The sequence below is a fragment of the Cavia porcellus genome, unplaced genomic scaffold, assembly GCF_034190915.1.
Source record: "Cavia porcellus strain 051 isolate PalLab524CR breed Dunkin Hartley unplaced genomic scaffold, mCavPor4.1 scaffold_17, whole genome shotgun sequence".
In the NCBI taxonomy this organism is placed as follows: domain Eukaryota; kingdom Metazoa; phylum Chordata; class Mammalia; order Rodentia; family Caviidae; genus Cavia; species Cavia porcellus.
In genome coordinates, this window is record NW_026947500.1 from 25364569 (window position 1) to 25385873 (window position 21305).

Genomic DNA, 21305 nt, shown 5'->3' on the forward strand with positions numbered 1-21305 from the left:
GTCAGGGGTTGTGAAGAGAACAATTAAAATCAGGACACAGAATTTATAATATTATTTATAATGGTTACCCAGAGTGAACACAAGAAAGTACAGGAGATCTGTCCACAACATAAAGACATAGAATATTTGGCCAAGGGCCTGAATCCCTCAGCAATGTCATACATGAGTCCAGATGAAGACCTAGAGCCCATGAAATGTCTCCCATGAGTCCAGCTGGAGGTCTAGAGCCCATGAGAAGGACTCACTACAGTCTTTTACAGATCTGTGCTGGGAAAGCCAAAGGTCAGCAGTGGAAACTAGAAAGTCTATGCCAGCAGGATGAAGGAGCTGTGCTGATAGGTTGAGGGTTCTACACTGTAACCCAGAAGTCATGCTCAAAACAAAGACAAGGGCTGTCCTGAAAAGCACCATAGCCACCCTCTGGGACATGGAGGCCCTGGGCTCTTCTGACGATAAGAACAGTCAAATACATGTCAAAAAGCCAGCATGACGAGTTTGTCCTGGAGATTAAGCAGTACACGTGTTCCCCTCCAGGAAGCAATGCTCAATGTAAGGACCAGAACTTCCCCAAAGTGAACCACAGCCACTCTCACCAACAAAGTCCCAAGTTTCTCTGATGACAATGGTCCAACTCACACTGGGGAATCTAGTCATGATGAGCTCCTCCACTAGAACCAACAGCTCAAACAGCAACACTTAAGAGAAACCCACAACGCCTGGCTTCTCCTTCTCTATGTTTCTATTTATACTGGCCACTTTCCTAGGGTGGAACATCTACACTCAGCACCATGCTGATTTAATTCAGCTGGTATTATGTTGACCATCAGTTTTTAATCCAAACAGGGTATTTGAATGCTCTGAGGCAGTCTGAAAATAAGATCTGACCTAAGAAACGTCTAGGAATGATATACACAGAGATGGCATATTCAAAAGCAAAGGACAGTTCAACATTCCCTAAAACATCACTATCTCTTGGGTAGTACTTCTGGCTCTTCTCAAACCCTCAGTTGGTATTAGAATCAATCTAGGATTCTGGAGGTGGATGAATTCTAAGAAATTCCTGGCCAGGCAGGAATTTCTTAGAATAAACAGAATATCCCAAATGGACATGTAACAGCAGTCCAATTCCTAAGGTGACTAGGAAAATGAGAAAAGAATCAATAATGAACTCAATCTAAGAACTGGGGACAACAGGATGCCAGAAGTCACTCCTAATAAGATCCTAAAGGCCATAGCTGGAAATAGAGCCACAGCCAAAGGCTTCTTGGGTTACTTGGTTGACTAAAATGACCTTACTTTGAGCAAGTGATTTAATTTCTTTGGGCCTAAAATTTCTTCATCTTTGAAGAAAACTAATCACCTTAACTCTCTCTGTTCTGACTGTACCATTCTATTGGTTTTAATACTTTGGAGTCCAAATACAGGCACACACCTATAATCCTAGTATTTGGGAGGCTGAGGCAGGAAGATAGCAAGTTAGAACCCAGACTGGGCAAGTTAGTGAGACCTTGTCTCAAAACTGAAATAATAAATAAATAAAGCTCAGTGTGAGGAAAAGAAAAAAGGGGCTGGGAATTTAGCTCAGCTGCATAAGCGCCTGCCTTGCAAGCGTGCAGTCGTGAGTTCAATCCCTTTTACTGATAAAGAAAAAAAGCTCAGTGTGAGGGCCTAGGTTCAATTCATAGAATCTCAAAAAATAAAAGCAAAAACAAACAAAACCCAACCCCCCCCCTTTTTTTTTTCAGTCCAATAGTTTATTAGTTACAAGTCACAAGCAGGTTGGGGGCACACATTGATGAGTAACAGGACTGGAGGCTATGGCTCGTTTGAGGTTTAGTTTGTGGGGAATGAGGGTCTCTAAGTTTACTGGCTCCTCAGTTTTTGCGCAGAGGGGATGGTGTCCTATGGCAACACCAGTGGTTCATGCTTAAGAACTCTCAAGCAGCTGGTCAGGCATCTAGCTGGGAGATGCACATGTAGCAGCTGTAGGGAAGTGGAAAGAAGACTTAAGAGATTTTTGTTTCAGATTCTGACCCTAACATTTACAAATGGATTGTCAGACAACCTCATCTTGGAATTTTAATTATCTATGACATAAACACCTCCCTTACAGGGGAAAATTATGGAAGATGAGTAAGGAAAACTGAAACACGGGGTCAATGCTCACCAAATGTCAATCCTGAGCCAGGCGTGGAGGTGCATATCTGTAATCTCAGAACTCTGGGAGGCTGAGGTAGAAGGATTGCAAATTCGAGCCCAGCCTGGGCAAATTAGTGAGGCCCTGTCTCAAAATTAAAAAGTCATTTTAAAAAAGGGCTGGGGAAAAAGTCAAGCTGACATTAGACTGTACCTGATTCAAATGGTAAAAGCTATGGAAATCCTGCTGGCGGATCCTCATATCAAAGGCTCCCTTTACTTCTGCCTATACCCGGTTGGGAGGGCATTGTGTCCCTGCTGACCTTAGTTAGGCCTCCCCTGCTTTTTGGATGGTTTTGGATATTTCCTTATACTTTCGTCTGGGAGGCTCATTTCAAGGGAAAAGGCCAGGAGCCAGAAAGACTAGCTCACCAGAGGTGCTCTGCCATTCACAACTGTTTATCCATCTATCAGTTCCAGTGCCATTCTTAAGGTGGAGCACATCTGCTGAGCTGACATTTTCAGTTGTAATTATTTCTTTTTTTTCTTTCGTTTTGTTTTTTGTCTTTTTTTTTTTTTTTTTTTTTTTTTTTTTTGTCTTTTTGCTTTTTATCGGTACCAGGGATTGAACCCACAACTGCCTGCTTGCAAGGCAGGCGCTTATGCTGCTGAGCTAAATCCCCAGCCCCTGTTTTTTGTCTTTTTGAGATAGGATTTCTATATGCAGTTCAGGCTGGCCTCAAATTCACAGTGATCCTCCTGCCTCAGCTTCCTGAGTGGTGGTATTAGAGGCAGGTGCCACTTCCCGGCCAGTGGTAACTATTTCAGGGGTTCATCTTTTGTAACCTGGTTTCTCACCTATCAAATACTGTAAATAATTATTTTTACAAGACAGTTGTAAGACTGACACAATTCAGGTCAAGAGCTAACAAGAAGTCATTTAATGATGACTCTCCCCTGGGTCACTCTCCTTCCCAAAGGGGACAAGACAGAGTGAAAGAGCAAAACAGTTAAAGAGCAAAAGAGTTAAAGGGTGAGGCCAACTCAAGTGAGTCCCCAAATACAGGTTTTCTGGCTGGACATTGTGGTAAACGCCTATAATTCCAGCACTCAGGAGGCTGACAGGAGACTAGTTGTGAGTTCAAGGCCAGCCTGGGTTACAAAGTGAATTCAAACTGGCCTGAACTGCATTAGAGAAATCCTATCTCAAAAAGACAAAACTAACACCAAAATAAAACTACCCCGCTTTCTTACTAAATCATGCTTTATACAATGAATTTTCCAGCAATAGAAGCCATCTTTCTCCAACGGATCCTATCTGTGAGCACTTGCGATGGGGAGTCAGGGTTGCAACATTGAGCACCCTGGAGAAGGGTATGACTCAGGTACCCAAAGACTTGTTCTTTGGAGTAGCACCAACATTGTGGACTGGGCGGGCACTCCGCCAACTCTGCAACCTGTTTTGTCCACTTCTGGCTTCTAGGCGCTGGAATGGAAGAATTTTCCCTGGAGGGAAAACAGTCAACACCCTGTCCCACCCTTCTCTTTGGCAACTCTGCCAGGAAAGAATCTCTCTCACCAGCATTTTCTTTTAGTTGCTCAACAAAGAAAAGATACTAGATCACAGGCAGTTATGGGTTTAAGCCCCTCTCAGTACCCACCAGAGTCTGGCATTGAACTTTTTTTTTTTTTTTTTTTTTTTGGTCTTTTTCACTTTTATCGGTACCAGGGATCGAACTCACGACTGCCTGCTTGCAAGGCAGGCGCTTATGCCATTGAGCTAAATCCCCAGCCCCTAGCATTGAACTTTTCAACTGGAAACCCCTAAGGGCTGCTTCTATCTCTGCACATTTAGTGCAATCAATAACCTGGCAGCGTGCGGGAAGCTTCCAGGTCCGGTCTGAAGAGGGGACAGGTTGTTAGATAAAACCTGGGGCGTCCAGTTTTTAAATTTCAGATGACTTAACATATTCTTAGTATCTGAACCAAATATTGTATGACACATACATATGGGGGGGGGTATCATCGGTTATCTGAAATCCAGTTTTAACTGGCCGCCTGGATTTGTCGTATTTGCTAGGTTGACGTGGGAACCGCAGGCTTGCCTGGGGCACTCGGGCAGCCCCCGCAAAAGGGGAGGCCTTTGGGGGGTCACCACACCGGGCACTCGAGACTTTCTCCCAGCTCGGAGAAAAGACCTGGGAAGCGCCCACGGCAGTCAAAGCGTTTTAAAAGGGCCGAACGCCGAGTCTCGGCGCCACCGTGGGAAAGCGGCTGGGAGGAGTCGCGGACTGGCCTGTTTCCGGAGCGCTTCCAACTCGGGCCCAGTAGCGCGCGCGGCCCGCCCACTCACCTACATACAGGCAGCGTGGGGGGCGGTTCCAGGCACCAACTCCGCACCAAAGGGCGGGGGCGGTGCCGAGTGCGCAGGCGCAGCACGTAGCGGGTGGGGCCAAGGCGCGCGCGGGCGGGAAGGTTGAAGTTCTAGCGTCTGGGCGTGGGCGCCTGCCTCAATCGAAGCTCGAAGCTGGTGGGAGGAGGCGTTCGAGGCCACCTGCGGGTTTTTCAGCGGCGCATTGCCGCTATTCCTCTAGCGGGATGAAGCGGACGGCGTTGGCTGTCTGCGAGGTGATGCTGGGAAGGGAATGAAAGCAGAAAAAACAGTTTCTGAGGGGGCAGGCTTTGTGGGGAGACCGTGAACTTCTCCCACAGGGGTCCGGTGTGGCCTTACGGTGGAGGAGGAGGGTTTGAGGGCGGCCAGGAGTGGGTGAAAACAGCCTGCTTCTCTGAGTCTGAGGAGGGGCTGAAAGCTGAGGCGAGGCTGGGCAGGCTCGCTGCAGGTTTTCCTGTGAGGAACAGCTGAGATTGGAAACGTTGCCCACCCGAGAGGGGACAGCGCAAGGAGGGGGTCTGTGCAGGGCGGGGCGCGGCTCAGCCAGGGTATGGTGTAGGTGCGTGGTCTGGGAGCAGCTGGACGGCGAAGTGAGGTTCAGAGGCTGCACCCTGAGCGCCCAGATCTCTGCTCCTCCCCGAGGATGATGCTGCATACCTGCCTGTGTCACTCCATTGCAAACTCAGATAGCGAGAGAGTCCCCAGCTCTGAGAGCACCTTACAGTGTACACAGTCCCCCTCCTTTCTTTAATACCATTAAAGGATGTTGGGGGGTCGATTTCACAGATGACAGAACCTAGGATAGTACACAGGGCTCTGACTCATAGCTTTGTGTTTTTTCTCCAACTGCTCTCCTGATGAATAAAATACACTGGGAAAAATGTGAGCAGAGGGAGCCCAGAATGGCAGAGGATGCACCAAAGAAATAGCATAGAAAATCCTGAACACCACCTTGATAAAGTCTAATACAAATTAGGATCGTAATTCTCAAGTGGTCTTACTCAGCTCAATTCCCTTTAAAAAGAAAGAAAGAAAAAGGTAATTCTCGTATCTTACTGTGGTAGAAGTTAGAGTCTACTTTCATGAATAGTAATGGAAATTATGTGTTTTAATTTGTGTCATCAAGATTGAATTATTTGGATATCTTTTGTTGGTGGTGTTGATCACCCTGCGGAGCTCATTTTTCTTTTCTTTTTTTCACGTCCAAATGGAGAGAGAACTCTGGTTAGTGAAGTTTAAAGTTTGTACCCTTTTAAAAATTTATTTATTTAATTTTTTGGTACCCGGGATTGAACTCATGAGTCGTGTTTTACAGGCAGGCACTTGTGCTGATGAGCTGAATCCCCAGTCACTTTTTTTTTTTTTTTTTTTTAAGATGTCGTCTCACTACCTAGTCAGGGCTGGCCTTGAACTCCTGGCACTCCTCTTCCCTCAGCCTCCCTGGTACTGAGGTTAAGATGTGGAACCACACCCAGCCAAATCACAATTTTGAGGAGGAGGGGTACCGGGGATGGAACTCATGACGTTGCTCTTGCCAGGCAGGTACTTATGCTGCTGAGCTAAATCCCCAGCCGAAAATCACAATGTTTTAATTAACAAACCAAGAACTCCCCAAGGAAATGTTTTCCCTATTTATCATTTATTTTGCTCTTACATTTGGGTTTCTCATATAAGGGAAACTGTGTGATATTTAAGCTTATTTGCCTGATATTTCATTTAACACTGATCTCAAGGTGCATCTGTCTTCCCACAAATGACTTATGTTTATCATTTATGGCAGAGCAGTATTTTATTGTGTAATGCTGTTTTCTTTATCCATTCATGTGTTGGTGGACATACAGGTAACTTCCAAGATTTAGCTATTCTAAAGTGTGCTGCTATGAACACGGATATACATATATTACTGTAATACAATATCTAACTCTTGGGAAGATACATAGGAGGGAATAATTAGGTCAAATAGAATTGCTTGATTTAGTTTTTTGAGCAATTTTTATACTGACTTCCATAGTATTTGAACTGGTTCATACTTCCACCAACAGTGTAGAAGCTTCCTCTTTCCCCTGCAGCCTCACCAGCACTTGATATTATTTGGATATCTTGATATCTTAATTAGTTTAAAAATATGTATTGTGCTCAGTATTTTATGCAAATGAACTTGTTAGGATTTACTACATGCCAAATGCACTGTTAAGCATTTTATCTATATTTGCTTGCTTTTCGTAGTAGCCAAATGTAATGTGCTTCATTTTTTTTAGATGAGGAATCTGGGTTACAGATTAAGTAACTTGTCACATGCTAGAAATTGTCACATTAAAGTTTCAAACCCAGACGTTTGCCTCTAGCACTCAAATAATAGTTTGACCCTCAAAAATGTTGATTTAATGAAAGGTAAAGATTATTAATGATCAGATGCCACTCTTACTCAGAGTCTTTATGTTGGCTTTTATTTGGAAAGAAAAAAAAAACCAAGAAAAACAAACAGCCATTTAAATTTTCCTTAGTTTTTATTTCCAGCTTATCCTCTGAGTGCTGTATTTTATTGTCTCAGTTTCCTGTCTTGTTGGTCATTGTGAATTTTACACTCTTAGGTCACTGTAAACGTTCCCTTTAGACACCATGCTATACTTTGCACAAATATAACTGACATTTTTCAAGCAGGAATTCAGTTCTGAGGGTTAGAGTTGTTAATTTAACTGTATCATATAATTTATTATTACTGTGATTTTAAAAGATTGTTTTCTTTTCAGATTTTGAAATATTTAATAATCCACTGGAGGTGTGAAACCGAAATATCAAAGGGAGCATTGCTAGAAGGGCAGCTAGTGATTTCCATAGAAGCATTAAATTCTAAGCACCGGCCAGATGCTCTTCATTGTGTAACAACTAGTGAGTAGAGGGAGAAAATTTTTCTATTTTTGCTTTTTAGTGAATTGTCATTGTTTACATAAAAATTTCAGTGAACCACAATCTTACATAGTTAAAAAATCAAAATGATTATGTAAGTATCTGGTGATAAATTACAAATGTGTCAGATGGGAAAGGTGAATGAAATGACTCACCACAAGATCATTTAACTGGCTTTGATTAAGATTACTTACAAACATTCTTTTTTTTTTTTTTTTTGAGACAGGTTCTCACTATGTAGTTCAGTTTGGGTTTGAACTGTACATGATTTTCCTGCCTTGGCCTCCTAAGGGCTGGGATTACTTATAGGTGTGCACCACCACACTGGCTTAACAATTTCATTTTTGTTCCTGGTTTTAACCTGGTCTTTCATAGAAAAACTATATTCAATTTTTATATACTTTTTCTTTCATATCCAGCTGATTGCAGTTGCAAAAGAGGAGAAATAAATAACAGAAAAGGAAAATAAATGACATGACGAATAGGACATTCTTTGATAATATGACCTGCAATTAGTTTGACATTATTTCTTCCACTTGAATCTTACTCTGTCATTTGTATCTATTCTCATGAGAGAAAGCTGATGCATTTAGTGGCTGTGAAACAACTAGTTTTCTTGAACTTGTGAACTGCTAGCTTTTTTGTCTGATTGTTTATGTGTGTTTAAGGATTCTTTGTAATAAAGTTGTCCCATCAGCCTTAAAAGAGTCACTCGGAGACCCATTTGAGATTGGATAGCATACCAAACTCTAATAAGACATTTGCTTACCTAAACTGGAATGACCTGTCTGCTTTTTGTGTACTTATTAAAAATCATCCAGAGTGTGATAGATTGGTTTGCTGTTGCTCTGTATGAACTCTATTATAAATGGGCAGAATTCTTACCACTTATAAGTGAAATGCTTAATTTCATGTCTAGAATGTCATTGGTCTGTATAATGTTGAATCAGCTTTTGCCCTGACTCTAATCCAATAAACTGTGCCAAGGGTAACAGGATTGATTTCATTTAAAGAACATATGGGCCACAGTAGCTTCTGGCAAGAAATCCAACTAACTTGATAGGCATTTGAGCCTACATAACATCTAGGAAAGAGGGCATTTTTATTTTCTTTATTGTCTCTGATCTCTATGTAATTATGTTTATAGTTCTTTTTTGAGGGGAGCAGGATAAAAGGTGATTACAGCATTACAAAACATTACATTATAGAAATGTCATGGAGAGTGAGACTTTCTAGTTATCTCCTTGAAACAACTATTAGCACTATGTATACTCAGATTTTTCTATCCATATGTTCAGTTATCAGATTTTAAAAATGCAAATTAGTATAATTACAGTTTTGTCATGTACTTTTTAGTAAGATGGAGTAGTAGTTCATGTTAGAATGTAGAGCTCTTCATTTTTTATTTTGTATTTTACTATTTTGTAGTACTGGAGATTGAACCCAAGACCTTTGCACTGAGCTATATTCCAACTCTTTTTTTTTTTGTCTTTTTCGTTTTTTTATGAGTATCAGGGATCGAACTCACGACTGCACACTTGCAAGGCAGGCGCTTATGCCACTGAGCTAAATCCCCAACCCCTCCAAGTCTTTTTTTTAAATTAAATTTATGTGGTATCAAGAATCGAACTCAGGACCTTGTGCTTGTCAGGAAGCTACTTACACCACTGAGCTGTATCCTGGTCCTACTCCACCCCTTTAATTTTTTAAATGTTTATTTACTTTTAAATTTTGAGGTGGTTTTGTTAAGTTGCTCTGACTGGGCTTAAACTGGCTGTCCTCCTGTGTCTGCCTCTCAGAATGCTGGGGATTACAGGTTTGTGCTTCCAGGCCTGACCTGTTCTTCATTTTTGGCAAAACTGAACTAAAACCGAATGGAACCAAACCAAACTAACCCAATTTTTTGAGTTTTAGGCTTTGTCAAAGTCACACGTGCCCATGATACGTATATATGTATTTATCGTCTGAGATAAGGTCTCTCTCTATAGTTCAGGCTGGTTTTCAATTTGTTATGTAGCCTGGCTGGCCTCAAACTCACAGCAGTTCTTCTGCCTGAGTCTCCTAAATGGTGGGACTACAGGTGTGCACCATCATGCCCAATTTATGTACATGTGGTTTTAAAAGTAAAATAGACTGGGGCTGGGGATTTAGCTCAGCGGCATAAGCGCCTGCCTTGGAAGCAGGCAGTCGTGGGTTCAATCCCTGGTACCGATAAAAACGAAAAAGACCAAAAAAAAAAAAAAAAAAAAAAGTAAAATAGACTTGTTAGAAAACTTACAGTTCCCTGCGTGCGCCTACCTTCCCAACTTTTTCTGTCCTAGAGGGTTCTGCTTTCAACTTTATAGGCTATTTCTAAAGATGTTTATTTTACCATATTCTTGATTTTCTTTTTTTAAGGCATTATGTATTTGTTGACTTTCCATTATAGAAGATGATATGTCCAACTCCACTATGTATCTTTCCTTTAATGTAGTTATATTTTCCCACCAAAAATAAAGATCAGGATATTTGTTATGACCATAAAATGGGGTAGTTTGGCTAAGTAAAGTTTTCTGAGTCAGAATTCACTTGTAAGTACCAGCAATCTCTCTGTTCTCTGGTCTGTCTTGCTCTGAAAAATTCACATTGATGTTCCTTGCTGTTCATGCTGTATAAAAACTGTTATTACTTTTGTTTAGATTTTCCCTTCAGTTAAAAATTTTGTAATTTATTTTCTGTTTTTATTAATTAGTAAGCTTCAGAACTCCCAGGATTTGTATAAATCTACTCCTAATGTAGTAACACAATTGATTATCAATTTCATTTTCCTAAAAAAACTTTCCCAGAGTTTTTTGACATGCTGTTATCTTGACTCGATACCTTCTGTACCTAGCCCATAACTGTCATTTGAAATTTTCTTTTCATCATTATTCAGTGTTTTAGTTTTTCTCTTGTGTTGGATTTTGGCTTTCCTGAATCCTGCTTTTTTCTTGGAATACCCTTTGTTTTGATGAATCTCAGGATCTAGTAGCTTACTTGAAAATCAAGTGTTTGGGAGGTAAATTTCTTGAGACTTTGGATTTCTGTATATGTCTACACTCATGACACTTGATTGGTAGTTTGGCCTAGTAAATTATTCTGAGTCAGAATTCATTTGCATTCAGAATATTTGTGACATTATAACTCTGTTTTCTAACTTCAGGTGTTGCTATTGAAAATTCTAAAGTCTTTCTGATTATATTGTGAGTAACCTGTATTTTCCTCCCTGTAAGCTGATAATATATTATTTTTTAATCTTTCCATGGTAGTAAGTAATGCTAGGTGCATATATAGCAGATAAAATCTGAAATCTCAATGGTTAAACAGACAATGTTTGCTTTTCCTTTTTTATAGTCCTTGCCCTTTATTTCACAGGCCTTTGTGTGCAGGGTGTGTGTACACATTTAGGGATGCATTTTGTTTCATACAGGATCCAAGCTGTTTTTGTCTTATGTCTTGATTTTCCTTTTAGCCCTCTCAGCACCCTTTTATTTAGCGAAGAGTGTAGGGAAAGAGCAAAGCTTATAAATCAAAGATTTTTATAGGGTAGGCTTGGAAATTATGTATATTATTTCTGCTGTCCAATGACCCACACCCATATGGTAAGAACTGGTACATGTCTGGGAGGATCATAAAGAGACAGACAGACACTGTCTTTTGTTAAATTTTCTATGCTATGTGGGTTCTGACCTTTGGAAGCAGGAGCATTTGTCCAGAACCGCTTAAAATCTGGAAATCTGTGCTGTTTTGTCTTGACTGATTTTATTTGAATCTGGTATGCTTGATAGTATCAAGTCTAAGAGTAGAGGCAACTACTCTGAAGACAAGATTAAATAGGATACCTATTCTGGTTTGATTATTAACTGCTTTTAAAGTCCTATAAAGTCTCCAGTGTTTTTTAAATTAATATTGCTATGTACTGCTATGTTCAATTATACTATGCCTGATGATATAGACAGTTCTATTGAAAATAACAAGAGACATCATACTGTAGATTACGTAGTATTGTGGTTTTATGTCTTTTTCTGGGAATTTGTTTTGTTGTCTTGGTTTAATTTGTTTTTCCCTCTAATACAGAAAGGATAGGTATATATGTAGAGACTCATACATGCGTAGAACTTTTAAACAGTTTATGAGAATTGATATAATGCACAATGTAATGAACAGATACTTTGAAGAAAAAGAGACCCAGTGCTAATTCCGTAGCATCTTGATATAAAATCTAGCAATACTATTATTCTCTGTTCAGAGTGATATTAGTCTGTTTGCTTTTGTTCAATTTCAACATACGTAAAGATATGGACAGCTATTTTGAAGAGAACGAGGCATTATGGCAGCCATTGTTGACTTCCCTATTGTCTGGTCTTGAAGACCTAAAATGCCTTCATCACCCTGTTCTGATCAGTAATAGTATTTTGTTCTGTATGAATTCACTGCATGTGAAGATATGGACAACTATTTGGAAGAAAGCAAGAGACAATATGATAGTGAAGATCTCTGGTGGTCTTGTTTTGAAATCTGTGTTTCTTAAATTGTTTTCTTATGATCTGTTCTGTTGAATTTTACTGTATTTAAAATAAAATTTAAAAAAATCTGGAGATCTAGAGTGTTATATTCCAGTAGAACTTTCTGTGACAGTGACAATGTTCCATATTTTTGGTAGTTTAGTATACTAGCCTTTAGTCACACATGGTTGTTGACTGCATAAAATATGGCTAGTATGACTGGGAAATTGAATTTTTAATCTAGCTAAGTTTAAATACCCACCTGTAAGTTACTGGGTACTACATAGTGGATAGCATACATTTAGGAAATGGATTTGGCTCTCATTCTAGTTCAGTCATTCTCAACTTCTCCCCCCTTCATGGAAAGTGTACATTTTCTGAGGCAATGTACATTTTCTTACGGCAGTGGGATCATGTCCCTTTGGGAAAAGGCATGGTCCATTTGGGAGGGGGCTTCAAGTAGTTCTGATCTTTTTTCTTGTCTTATGTGTCTGTGTCTTCCTTCATCCTCTGTTCCAATTACTATTCTAAATCAGTGGTGGCAAAACAATGGCACGCATGCTGTAGCGGGATGTTTGTATCATTGAAAACTCTAAAAGGCTCAGCATCACTGCTCTGAATGTGCTAATGTTCATATTTAGGACTATAGGCATGAAGAATTCTTATCTGATAGCTTAGTAAAATATTTTCTATTTAAGAATAAATTGGTTAAAAGAATGACCAAACTTTTAATTTACTCTTATATTGGAACATGAGTTATTGGAGTTGAATACTCTCGATCATTATCTGAAAATAACATCTTCACAAAATTATTTTCTACCAGCTTCTGTACAATAACATTCAAAGGGGCAGTCTTGTTCTTAACTGTAGAAAATTGTTGACTATAGGTGAAAAGATTTGCTTTTATGTTATCATCTCCAAGAAGGCATTCTGCCTACAGATGGTCATTTAGCGTCACAGTCTTCGTTGGTGTTTTCATTTTTTTCTTCGTTGGTGTTTTCATTTTTTTCTTTTTAGTTTTCAGTATATTAAAAAGTAACACAATGCAAAGGCTGTGATGAATATTAAAAATCCAGATTTCCAAGGAATGAATTTTATAAACAATTCTGTGATGAATGGGAAACAGTATCTTGATACATAGAAATTTTAAAATTTAAAAATTTCAGAAGCCGAAAATTTTAACAGATTTTTTTCTGATACTCAAACAAAAATCATCTTGTAAATCCCCCTAATAAAATGTGTCCTTGGTGTACATGTCTTGGGCACTTCGAAATGTTAAAATTTCTAAAGTCTGAGGAAGAGAGGCAACACATAAAGACTTCAGGAGTCGTTTTTCCCAAAAAGAATATTTTCAGTAAAACATTTTAAGATTTTATCTGAGTATGCATTTATATTTTTGTTCTTCATGATAAAGGGAATTTAAATTATTTGTAATTTTTCATGTAAAAATGTACACATACAGATATTTAACTTCCTGAGTGACCAGTCATATATCAAACATGAATTAATGAAAAAGTTCAGAATGAAATAGTATGTTTAGATTTATATTTGTATATGGTAAGGCTACAAAGAATGTGCCATAAAATTCATACTTGAAATCTCTTGAGCAAAATGATTTACCCCAAACAACTAATAACTTTCTGAAACTGCTAATAAAACTAATCATGGGAAAATTGTATTTTCTGATTTTTTAAATAAAATAGTCATTTCAGACAATCAGCTTACTTTCTATTATATACTCCAAAATTGGGTTCACTTAAACATGAAATTTCTTGCAATGAAAAAGGATAACAGATAATTAACACATTTACTTTGTAATACAACCAGTCTGTTAGTTTTGTACACAAGAATGTTTAAGTTTTAAAAATATGTTACAGCTAAGTTTTTCAAAGTTTAAACATTTTTTAGTCACTCTTGGTATATAATTCAACCTTCTGAAGCTGTCTAAAAGATTAGGAACTGTGGGATTTTCTTTAGAACTCTGAGGTGAAAGGTTGTTTATAAAATTAAACAAAAAAAAATAAAAAAATAAAATGAAACCAGGTGCTGTGGGTGGTGGCACATGCCTGTAACCTGAGCACTTGAGAGACTGAGGTAGGAGGATTGCTGTGAGTTTGAGGCCAGCCTGTGCTACTAAGTGTGTTCAAGTCCAGCCTGAATTAAACAGTGAAACCCTGTCTCAAAAAAAAAAAAAAAAAAAAAAAAAAAAAAGAAAGAAAAGAGGGCCAGGGATTTAGCCCAGTGGCATAAGCGTCTGCCTGGCAAGTGCGAGATCGAGAGTTTGATCCCTGGTACCAAAAAAAAAAAAAAAAAAAAAAGAAAAAAGAAAAAACTGGAACCACAGTTTGAATTTTTTTGCCTCTTTTTAAAAAAAGAAATTTATTGGTATATTTTAGATCATTTTAGATGTACATAAGGTTAACATTCATCATAAGGAATTTGTACCTGTACATGATATATCTTTTTTCTTTCCTCTCCCCTCCCTTAAATTTTTCTTATTTCTCCATTAAACTGTAGTTATGTTTTTTTTTTTTTAAAAATAACAAATGTGACAATTTAAAGCTGCTCGGTGTAGATTTTCTAAATATTTCCAATTCAACTTAGTCAAAAGAGGTTAAAATAACCCTTTTAATATTTTAATACTGTCAGGAGGAGTGTCATTTTCCATTTCTACCATCGTCTCTTCTGTAATCATAATTCTAACTTCAGTCATCATGATTCCTATAGAAGTCCTCTCTGTTGCTTCCGTAATGGTGGCCAGGTCTGTGATCAGTGTAACCTTGTTCTTGGCTATAATGTCTATCTGCTAGGTAGGGATGAGAATTCTGGTTTTATGCTTTAATGGTGATGTATCTGGTGCTATTGGGAACTTGAAGACTGGTTAAAAATATGATTATATGACTGAACTGATGGTGAAAATCCTGATTGATCCATGTGGAAACCAAATTTCCTAACATATGACATCACTGCTTATCTCTGATAATTTTCTAGAGAAGAGAATGACCTCTGAATTATCTGTGATGATGGTGTCATGTGTTCTATAGTCATTTTCTGTCTGCTGCTAGGAAATATGAAGTTGAGTTTCCAGCATGATTCTGGGGTTATCATAAACTGAATCCTATGATGCATGACTACTGCTTGATCTCAAATTGAATTTTGATGTGCCTTCCAAAAAGTTTGATTCCATTAAGTGATTCATTACATAAAGAACAGATACTTCATGTTTAAAATTCATAAAAAATTGCTTGTGTTTATCATTTTTATGTTTTGGAATTTTCACTTTTATTCCTGGCCCACCCTGGCAGAGCAGCATGAAAAGCCACTTTTCTGTCACTTTAGTTTCAGAGTTGTCCACAAAGAGAGTATAGTCAGCTTCCACTGCTACCATCCCCACTCAGCATCACCCACTCCAAACCTAGGCCTATGCAGTTTACTTCCATTTTTAAAAACTGAATTCATTGTAGGATCTCTTTTTAAATGTTAGGCATTTGTAATTAGTGTTTTCAGATTATCATTTGATAGTCTTTTTGAGTTGCCAGGGATTAAACTCACGACCTTGTGCGTGCTAGGCAAGCAGTATGATGCTTATCTATACAACTAGTCCTGATTTTTAAAGTGAACTCCGTTTACTTGTCTTATTTTCTTATTCTGTTTTTATAGTTTCTTCTGTAAGAAGCATTTGTGGTGGCTTGGTCCTCAAAAAGTTCCTAAAAGGTAAGGAATTAGCCAACTTTTGTGAAACTAAATCACTTCCTGGTAATGAATTTGGTATTTTCTGAAATAGACTTATATTGAAGGATATACCTGACAGACCTAGTAAATAAAAACACAGGATATCTAAGTAAGTTTGAATTTCAGATAAGCAGTAATTTTTTTAGGGTAAATAAGTCTTATGAAATACTTTATCCTGCATTTACTCTGGCACCTGTACTGAAAGATGATCTGTAAAACTCTGTAGAAGTAGGAATAGGTGAGATGACAATGCCACTGTACATTCTCTGAAAAGATCCTCAGGCAAAAACTTCCCAGCTGTGAAATAAAAATTTTAGTAAAGTGTTTGTCTCCATCGACTTCAAAGAAAGAGCACATGACAGATGCTTTTACTATAAATAATTTTGACTGGTAGTGATGCTGTTTTCCACGTAATCTGCCAAAGTTGGTATGGATTAGGAGCTTTTGGTGTCTGGTTTAAGAATAGTCTGCAGGGGCTGGGGATTTAGCTCAGCGGCATAAGCGCCTGCCTTGCAAGCAGGCAGTCGTGAGTTCAATCCCTGGTACTGAAAAAGACAAAAAAACAAAAACAAAAAAAAAACCAAAAAACCTCCAGACCAAAAGGACCTAACACTTATTTTAAGTGTTGTACTTCAGCATTGTTATGCTTTCATATTTATCTTTTGTGGTTATTTGGTTCACAAGCATCCAATATAAGTGTCTTTTCCTAATGAGTTAATTTACAAATTTTACAAGATAAGTTTAGATTCTACAGCTTTTTGTGGCTGGAATAAAATACTCAATACACACAGCTAAAAGAGAAAGGGTTTATTTAAGTTCACAGTTTCAGAGTTTTTAGTCTATGGTCAGCTGGCTCTGAGGCAGAAACAGCATGGTGGAAGGACATAGCATAGAAAAGTTGCTAACCTTATGGCAGCAGAGCACAGGGGAAGAAGCAGAGAGAAAGGCGCTGGGAATCAGATATAATCCCCAAGGTCAGACCCCCCTGACTCACCCAGGTACCCAGAAATGTGCTTACTTGTAGGTGTCTCTCAAGCCAATAAAGCTGACAACCAAGGTTAACCATCACAGAACTTTTTAAACAGAAACTTTCTTCAATTAGACTTGAAAGTTAGATTATTTTGTTTTAAAAAAATCTTATATTCTTGCTTTGAGAGTATATGCTGAATATGAAAATGAAAACAGCCAGAACAGCATATTAGAAAGGTCTAATGTCATAAATGTTTAAAGTATATTGCTGGTGTGTGTGTGTGTGTGTGTGTGTGTGTGTGTGTGTGTGTATGGGGGGGTAGATTAAGAGTATGGTGCTACTTCCCCAAGCTTTTTAAAATTTTGTTTTGAGTAGAGTCTTGATAAGTTTTCTAGGCTGGCCTGAAACTTGTAGTTCTCTTGTTCTCTGAGCTACCTTCATAGCTGGGATTTCAGGTATGTGCTCCCAGTTTAACCCATAGGAAAAGAATTTTTTTGAGACAGAGTCTCATTTTGTAGTACAGGCTGACCTTACACTTATTATGTAGCTCAGGCTGGCCTCCTACTGACAGTAATCCTTCTGCCTCAGCCTCCTGAGTGCTGGGATTACAGGCATGCACCACGATGCCCAGTTTGCCCTTTTTTATTTTATTTTTATTTTTGAGAGAGGGTCTCACGATGTAGTTCAGGGTGGACTTGAGCTCATTTATGTGTTCAGGCTGGCCTCAAACTCACAGCAGTCCTCCTGCCTCAGTCCTCCAGTGCTGGCATCCACCACCATTCCCAGTTACCCATTGGAGTTTTTAGCAGCACATTTTCTTAGTACTTTGTAAAATTCAAATCAGTTTAAAATTTTGTACCCAACTTCCAGAAACTCAGTTATTGAATAAGTCAAGCAACCATAGTTTCTTTCAGTTTGGTCCTATTAAAGAAAAGGAAACTATTTTATTTAATTATAAAATGAATACTATTAATATACTGACATGTTTCTACTCATGTTTTGAAAATGCTTCAGTGAAGTAATTTTTAGTTTCAGAATGGAGACTTAGAAGAGCTTGCTTACTGAATGAAGGGTTGTCAGGCTGTATTCTTTGCTTTTTTGCAGTTGTCTTGGCTCTCTGAATCTACCTTCCAGTTGTTTGTCTCTAGATTTTTAATAGATTTGCTCTGTGGCCCTAATTTTGTTTAGGTTCTACTTTCTTTTTTTCTTTTGGTACCAGGGATTAAACTCATGACCTCACACTTGCCAGGCAGGTGCTTATGTCACTGAGCTGAATCCTTGGCCCAAGGTTCCACTTTCTTATACACACTTGTAAAAGTAACAATTGTGGAGGAAAAGTTATACAACACCAACAAAAAGTTGACTTTTGTTCTCTGCCGCTGAGCAGATATTTTATGAGAATTTGGGCATAACATTCTCCCTTTAGTAATAATCACAATGAAAATTTATTTATTTACTTCGTGTTGGGCCTATGCTCAATACAAAGGAACTATAGTAGAGAACAGGAAAGATTTGATTTTTTTCATGCTTATACTTAAGATATCTGAATTATTCTTAAGCATGCCTGGAGAAGGGGAGAATAAACATTGTTCTGGGGAGTTACTCTGATTGTGAGACTTCGGGGAGATCTGAATTCAAGTTCAAGAGCATAGTTTAACTGCCTCACAGTCACCTAGCGTATTTATCAATTTTTAGTTGTTCTTCTCTTTTGGATTATGCCCTTCTGGTGATACAAAGAATGGAAAGATCATCCCTAGTGCTACTATCTGATTAATAATGTGAAAGTGGTGAGAATCCTTGTAAATAAACAGATGTAGGCGGGCATGGTGATATCTGCCTGTAATCCCAGCATTCTGGAGGCTGAGACAGGATCTCAAGCCAGACCCAGCCTGGGTAATTTAGAGACAAGAGAGGCCTTGTTTCAGAAAAGGGGAGTATATTCTTAGCATTTTGGAGGTGATAGAACTATTTCTTGCCATTTGACTCTGTACTTAATGTTTTTGTACCAGGAGTGGTCAGATTACGTATAAGGATTTTTCAATTAATATTTGTGAAAATAGCTTGAAAAAAAGTGAAATGGCCATAAGAACAAGGTGATGGTGTTATCATTATTACTACTACAGAAGAGGAATTGAGTACAGTTTACAGGATAACCACTTATTTATTATGCTAATATACTTTTTAGACAATCTGTGTCATGATGATTTCATTTTAACTTATTTTAAAAGTTCAAAATAACTTGATTTTATCTATTTTTATTTTCTTGCGATAAAGAGTGCATGACCCTTTATATAAATACAAAGTCTTGTATACCAAGGTCACAGTACAAATTGAATCATTTGTTCACCGTCAGTTGCATTTATAGACAACTGCAACCTAAGTTTTTCCCCAGCTTCAGAGCTCGTAATACTAACCTCTACTTCATAATGATATTCGTTCATACTAATCAGTATGAATTAGTGAAGCTGACAAAGGAAATTGTCGAACACTAAGACTTAAATCCTTTAGCTTATTGGCTTTTGCACCATTAGTTATGCCTTTATTACTATTATTATTTATTTAATATTTCCATAATAGGTTGGCAAACCATTTTAAATGGATACATTTGCTAATATTTACACTATTTAATTAGCTTCAGGGAGTCTCTGGCAGCTGATTCATTAATCATCAAGTTTCTAGACGCTAAAGAATTATATGGTGTATCTATAGAAAATTAATAGTATGCTTCTGAATTGAGTTTAACTATAGTGTGGTCTTCATTGCTTAGTTGATTTCTCGGCATGCTTAAGACCACCTCTCTTTAGGGGAACTGCACTGCTGTAGAGCCATCCAAATTCAGTCCTCTTTACTTTTCAGTCTGTTCTACCAGAGTTTTATTAAGGTACTTTTGCTCTTGATTGACAATAATTCAGATACTTTCCTATACAAAATAGGTTCATATTTTGGTTATTTATGCTGTGTAATAAATAATGACCAAAACAATCTGTCTATTTTCCTCATTTACTTTCTTTTTCCCCCCTTTCTTCTCTGGTCCCTGTTTATACTTTTACTTAGTAAACTTTTATTGACTATCTGCCTTGGCACAAAGCAATGGAGTGTCATGAGGACTGTAATGGAAGTCTGATGGAAATATATACTGTGCCTTTTTGGTAACCCAGAGGATATTCCCTGAAGTTCACTTACCAGTATGCCTTTTTTCTGTATTTATTTTCATCATCATTCAGGGTTCAACTCAGACAACTTTTAAACTGTTTTCTTTCTATTTTATGAAAAATGAAACAAGTTTTCATAACCAAATAATAAGATAATAGCAATAGTTATTACACTGTATATCATTGTCTTCAACATATTTAGTACAAGATATAAGCCAAAAATGACACACAGGGGCCAGGAGTTTAGCTCAGTTGCATAAGCACCTGCCTGGCAAGTATGAGGTTGTTAAGTTCGATCCCTGATACCAAAACAAAACAAAACAAAACAAACTTTCTTTTCAATGAACTAAGATAAATTATTAGTATATAAATGAAACAAATTAGCATTTATATTGAAATTTTTATAACAATGGAATATGTAATTTGGGGAAGTATTTGAACTTTTTCCTACTTTCTAGTAATCTCTTTTTTTCTCTCCATTTATGTGCATATATACAGAGTCTGCCAAAATAAAAATATATACATCAGGGAAAGAAAAATAGCATATTTTTTCAATAGATGGTGTTACCCTAGAGGATACGGGGGGGGGAGGTCCTATGGAATGTTATATATCACAGAAAACTCTATACACTGCCAGCCCTTAGAGAAGAAACTGAAAATTTGTGTGCAGCAATGTCCGTCACCAAGCTTACCAAGCAGCAGTTCACTGCAGTAATAAATGTCTGGAAGCTATTGGATACCACTTTGAGTAGTCTTGTAATTGTAGGGGCCAAAGGTAACTTGTGTTAATCTTATGATGTCCCAATAAATTTAGTATTAAAATACTTAAGTTTTTATTTTCCTGAACTGTGTACATATTTTTTGGTGGACTCTATATATGTATATAAATATTACTATATATATGTATAGTGTTTCCCGTATAAACCATGCCATATTTGAACTTGTGTGTCTGACTTATATCATGTAACATTATGTTCATAAATGCATTCATTTACCTATGAATGCCTTGTTTATCTTTCTTTATGGAAGGGTAGTTCTTCATTGTGTATAAATATCACATTTTCCTTACCCATTCATCTGTTGATGGACATATATACTATTTCTAAGATCAAGCTGTTGTAAATTATGCTCCTATAAACAGCTTTTAAACTTTACCAATTCTTTTTTTAAATTTTACTTTATTTAAACATTACAAAACAGAACAAAGCAGATTAGAAGAAAACAATGTAAGTGATACAGATTTCAAAACAAGACAACAGGAGATCTGCAGTGGCTACCATAATGTCTCTTGTTTTCTTCTACATGGTTGTCTGTATCTTCACACACAATGAATTCATATAAAACGAAATAGTATAAAACTGATCAGAATAGGCTAATGAAGGAATTACAGGCCTTCAAAACCAGACAATATGAAAATTATAAGTGGCTGCCATAATGTCTCTTGTTCTCTTCAAAATAGCTGTCCATACCTTCAAGCATGTTGAAATTAAACA

The 21305-nt window shown here is 37.7% G+C and overlaps 1 protein-coding gene and 1 pseudogene across 1 annotated transcript in view; one reads left to right on the forward strand and one right to left on the reverse strand.

The window, feature by feature from the left end:
- The first annotated feature begins 4597 nt into the window (after positions 1-4597).
- Positions 4598-21305, forward strand: part of Top6bl (TOP6B like initiator of meiotic double strand breaks) — a 104243-nt gene continuing 87535 nt past the window's right edge. The window contains exons 1-3 of the mRNA XM_063227592.1: positions 4598-4764; positions 7279-7417; positions 15619-15672. Of these exons, the coding sequence (XP_063083662.1) occupies positions 4735-4764; positions 7279-7417; positions 15619-15672 (223 nt within the window). The 5' untranslated portion in view covers positions 4598-4734. The remainder of the gene's footprint in view (positions 4765-7278; positions 7418-15618; positions 15673-21305) is intronic.
- Positions 14616-15112, reverse strand: LOC134470893 (RNA-binding protein 7-like; annotated as a pseudogene).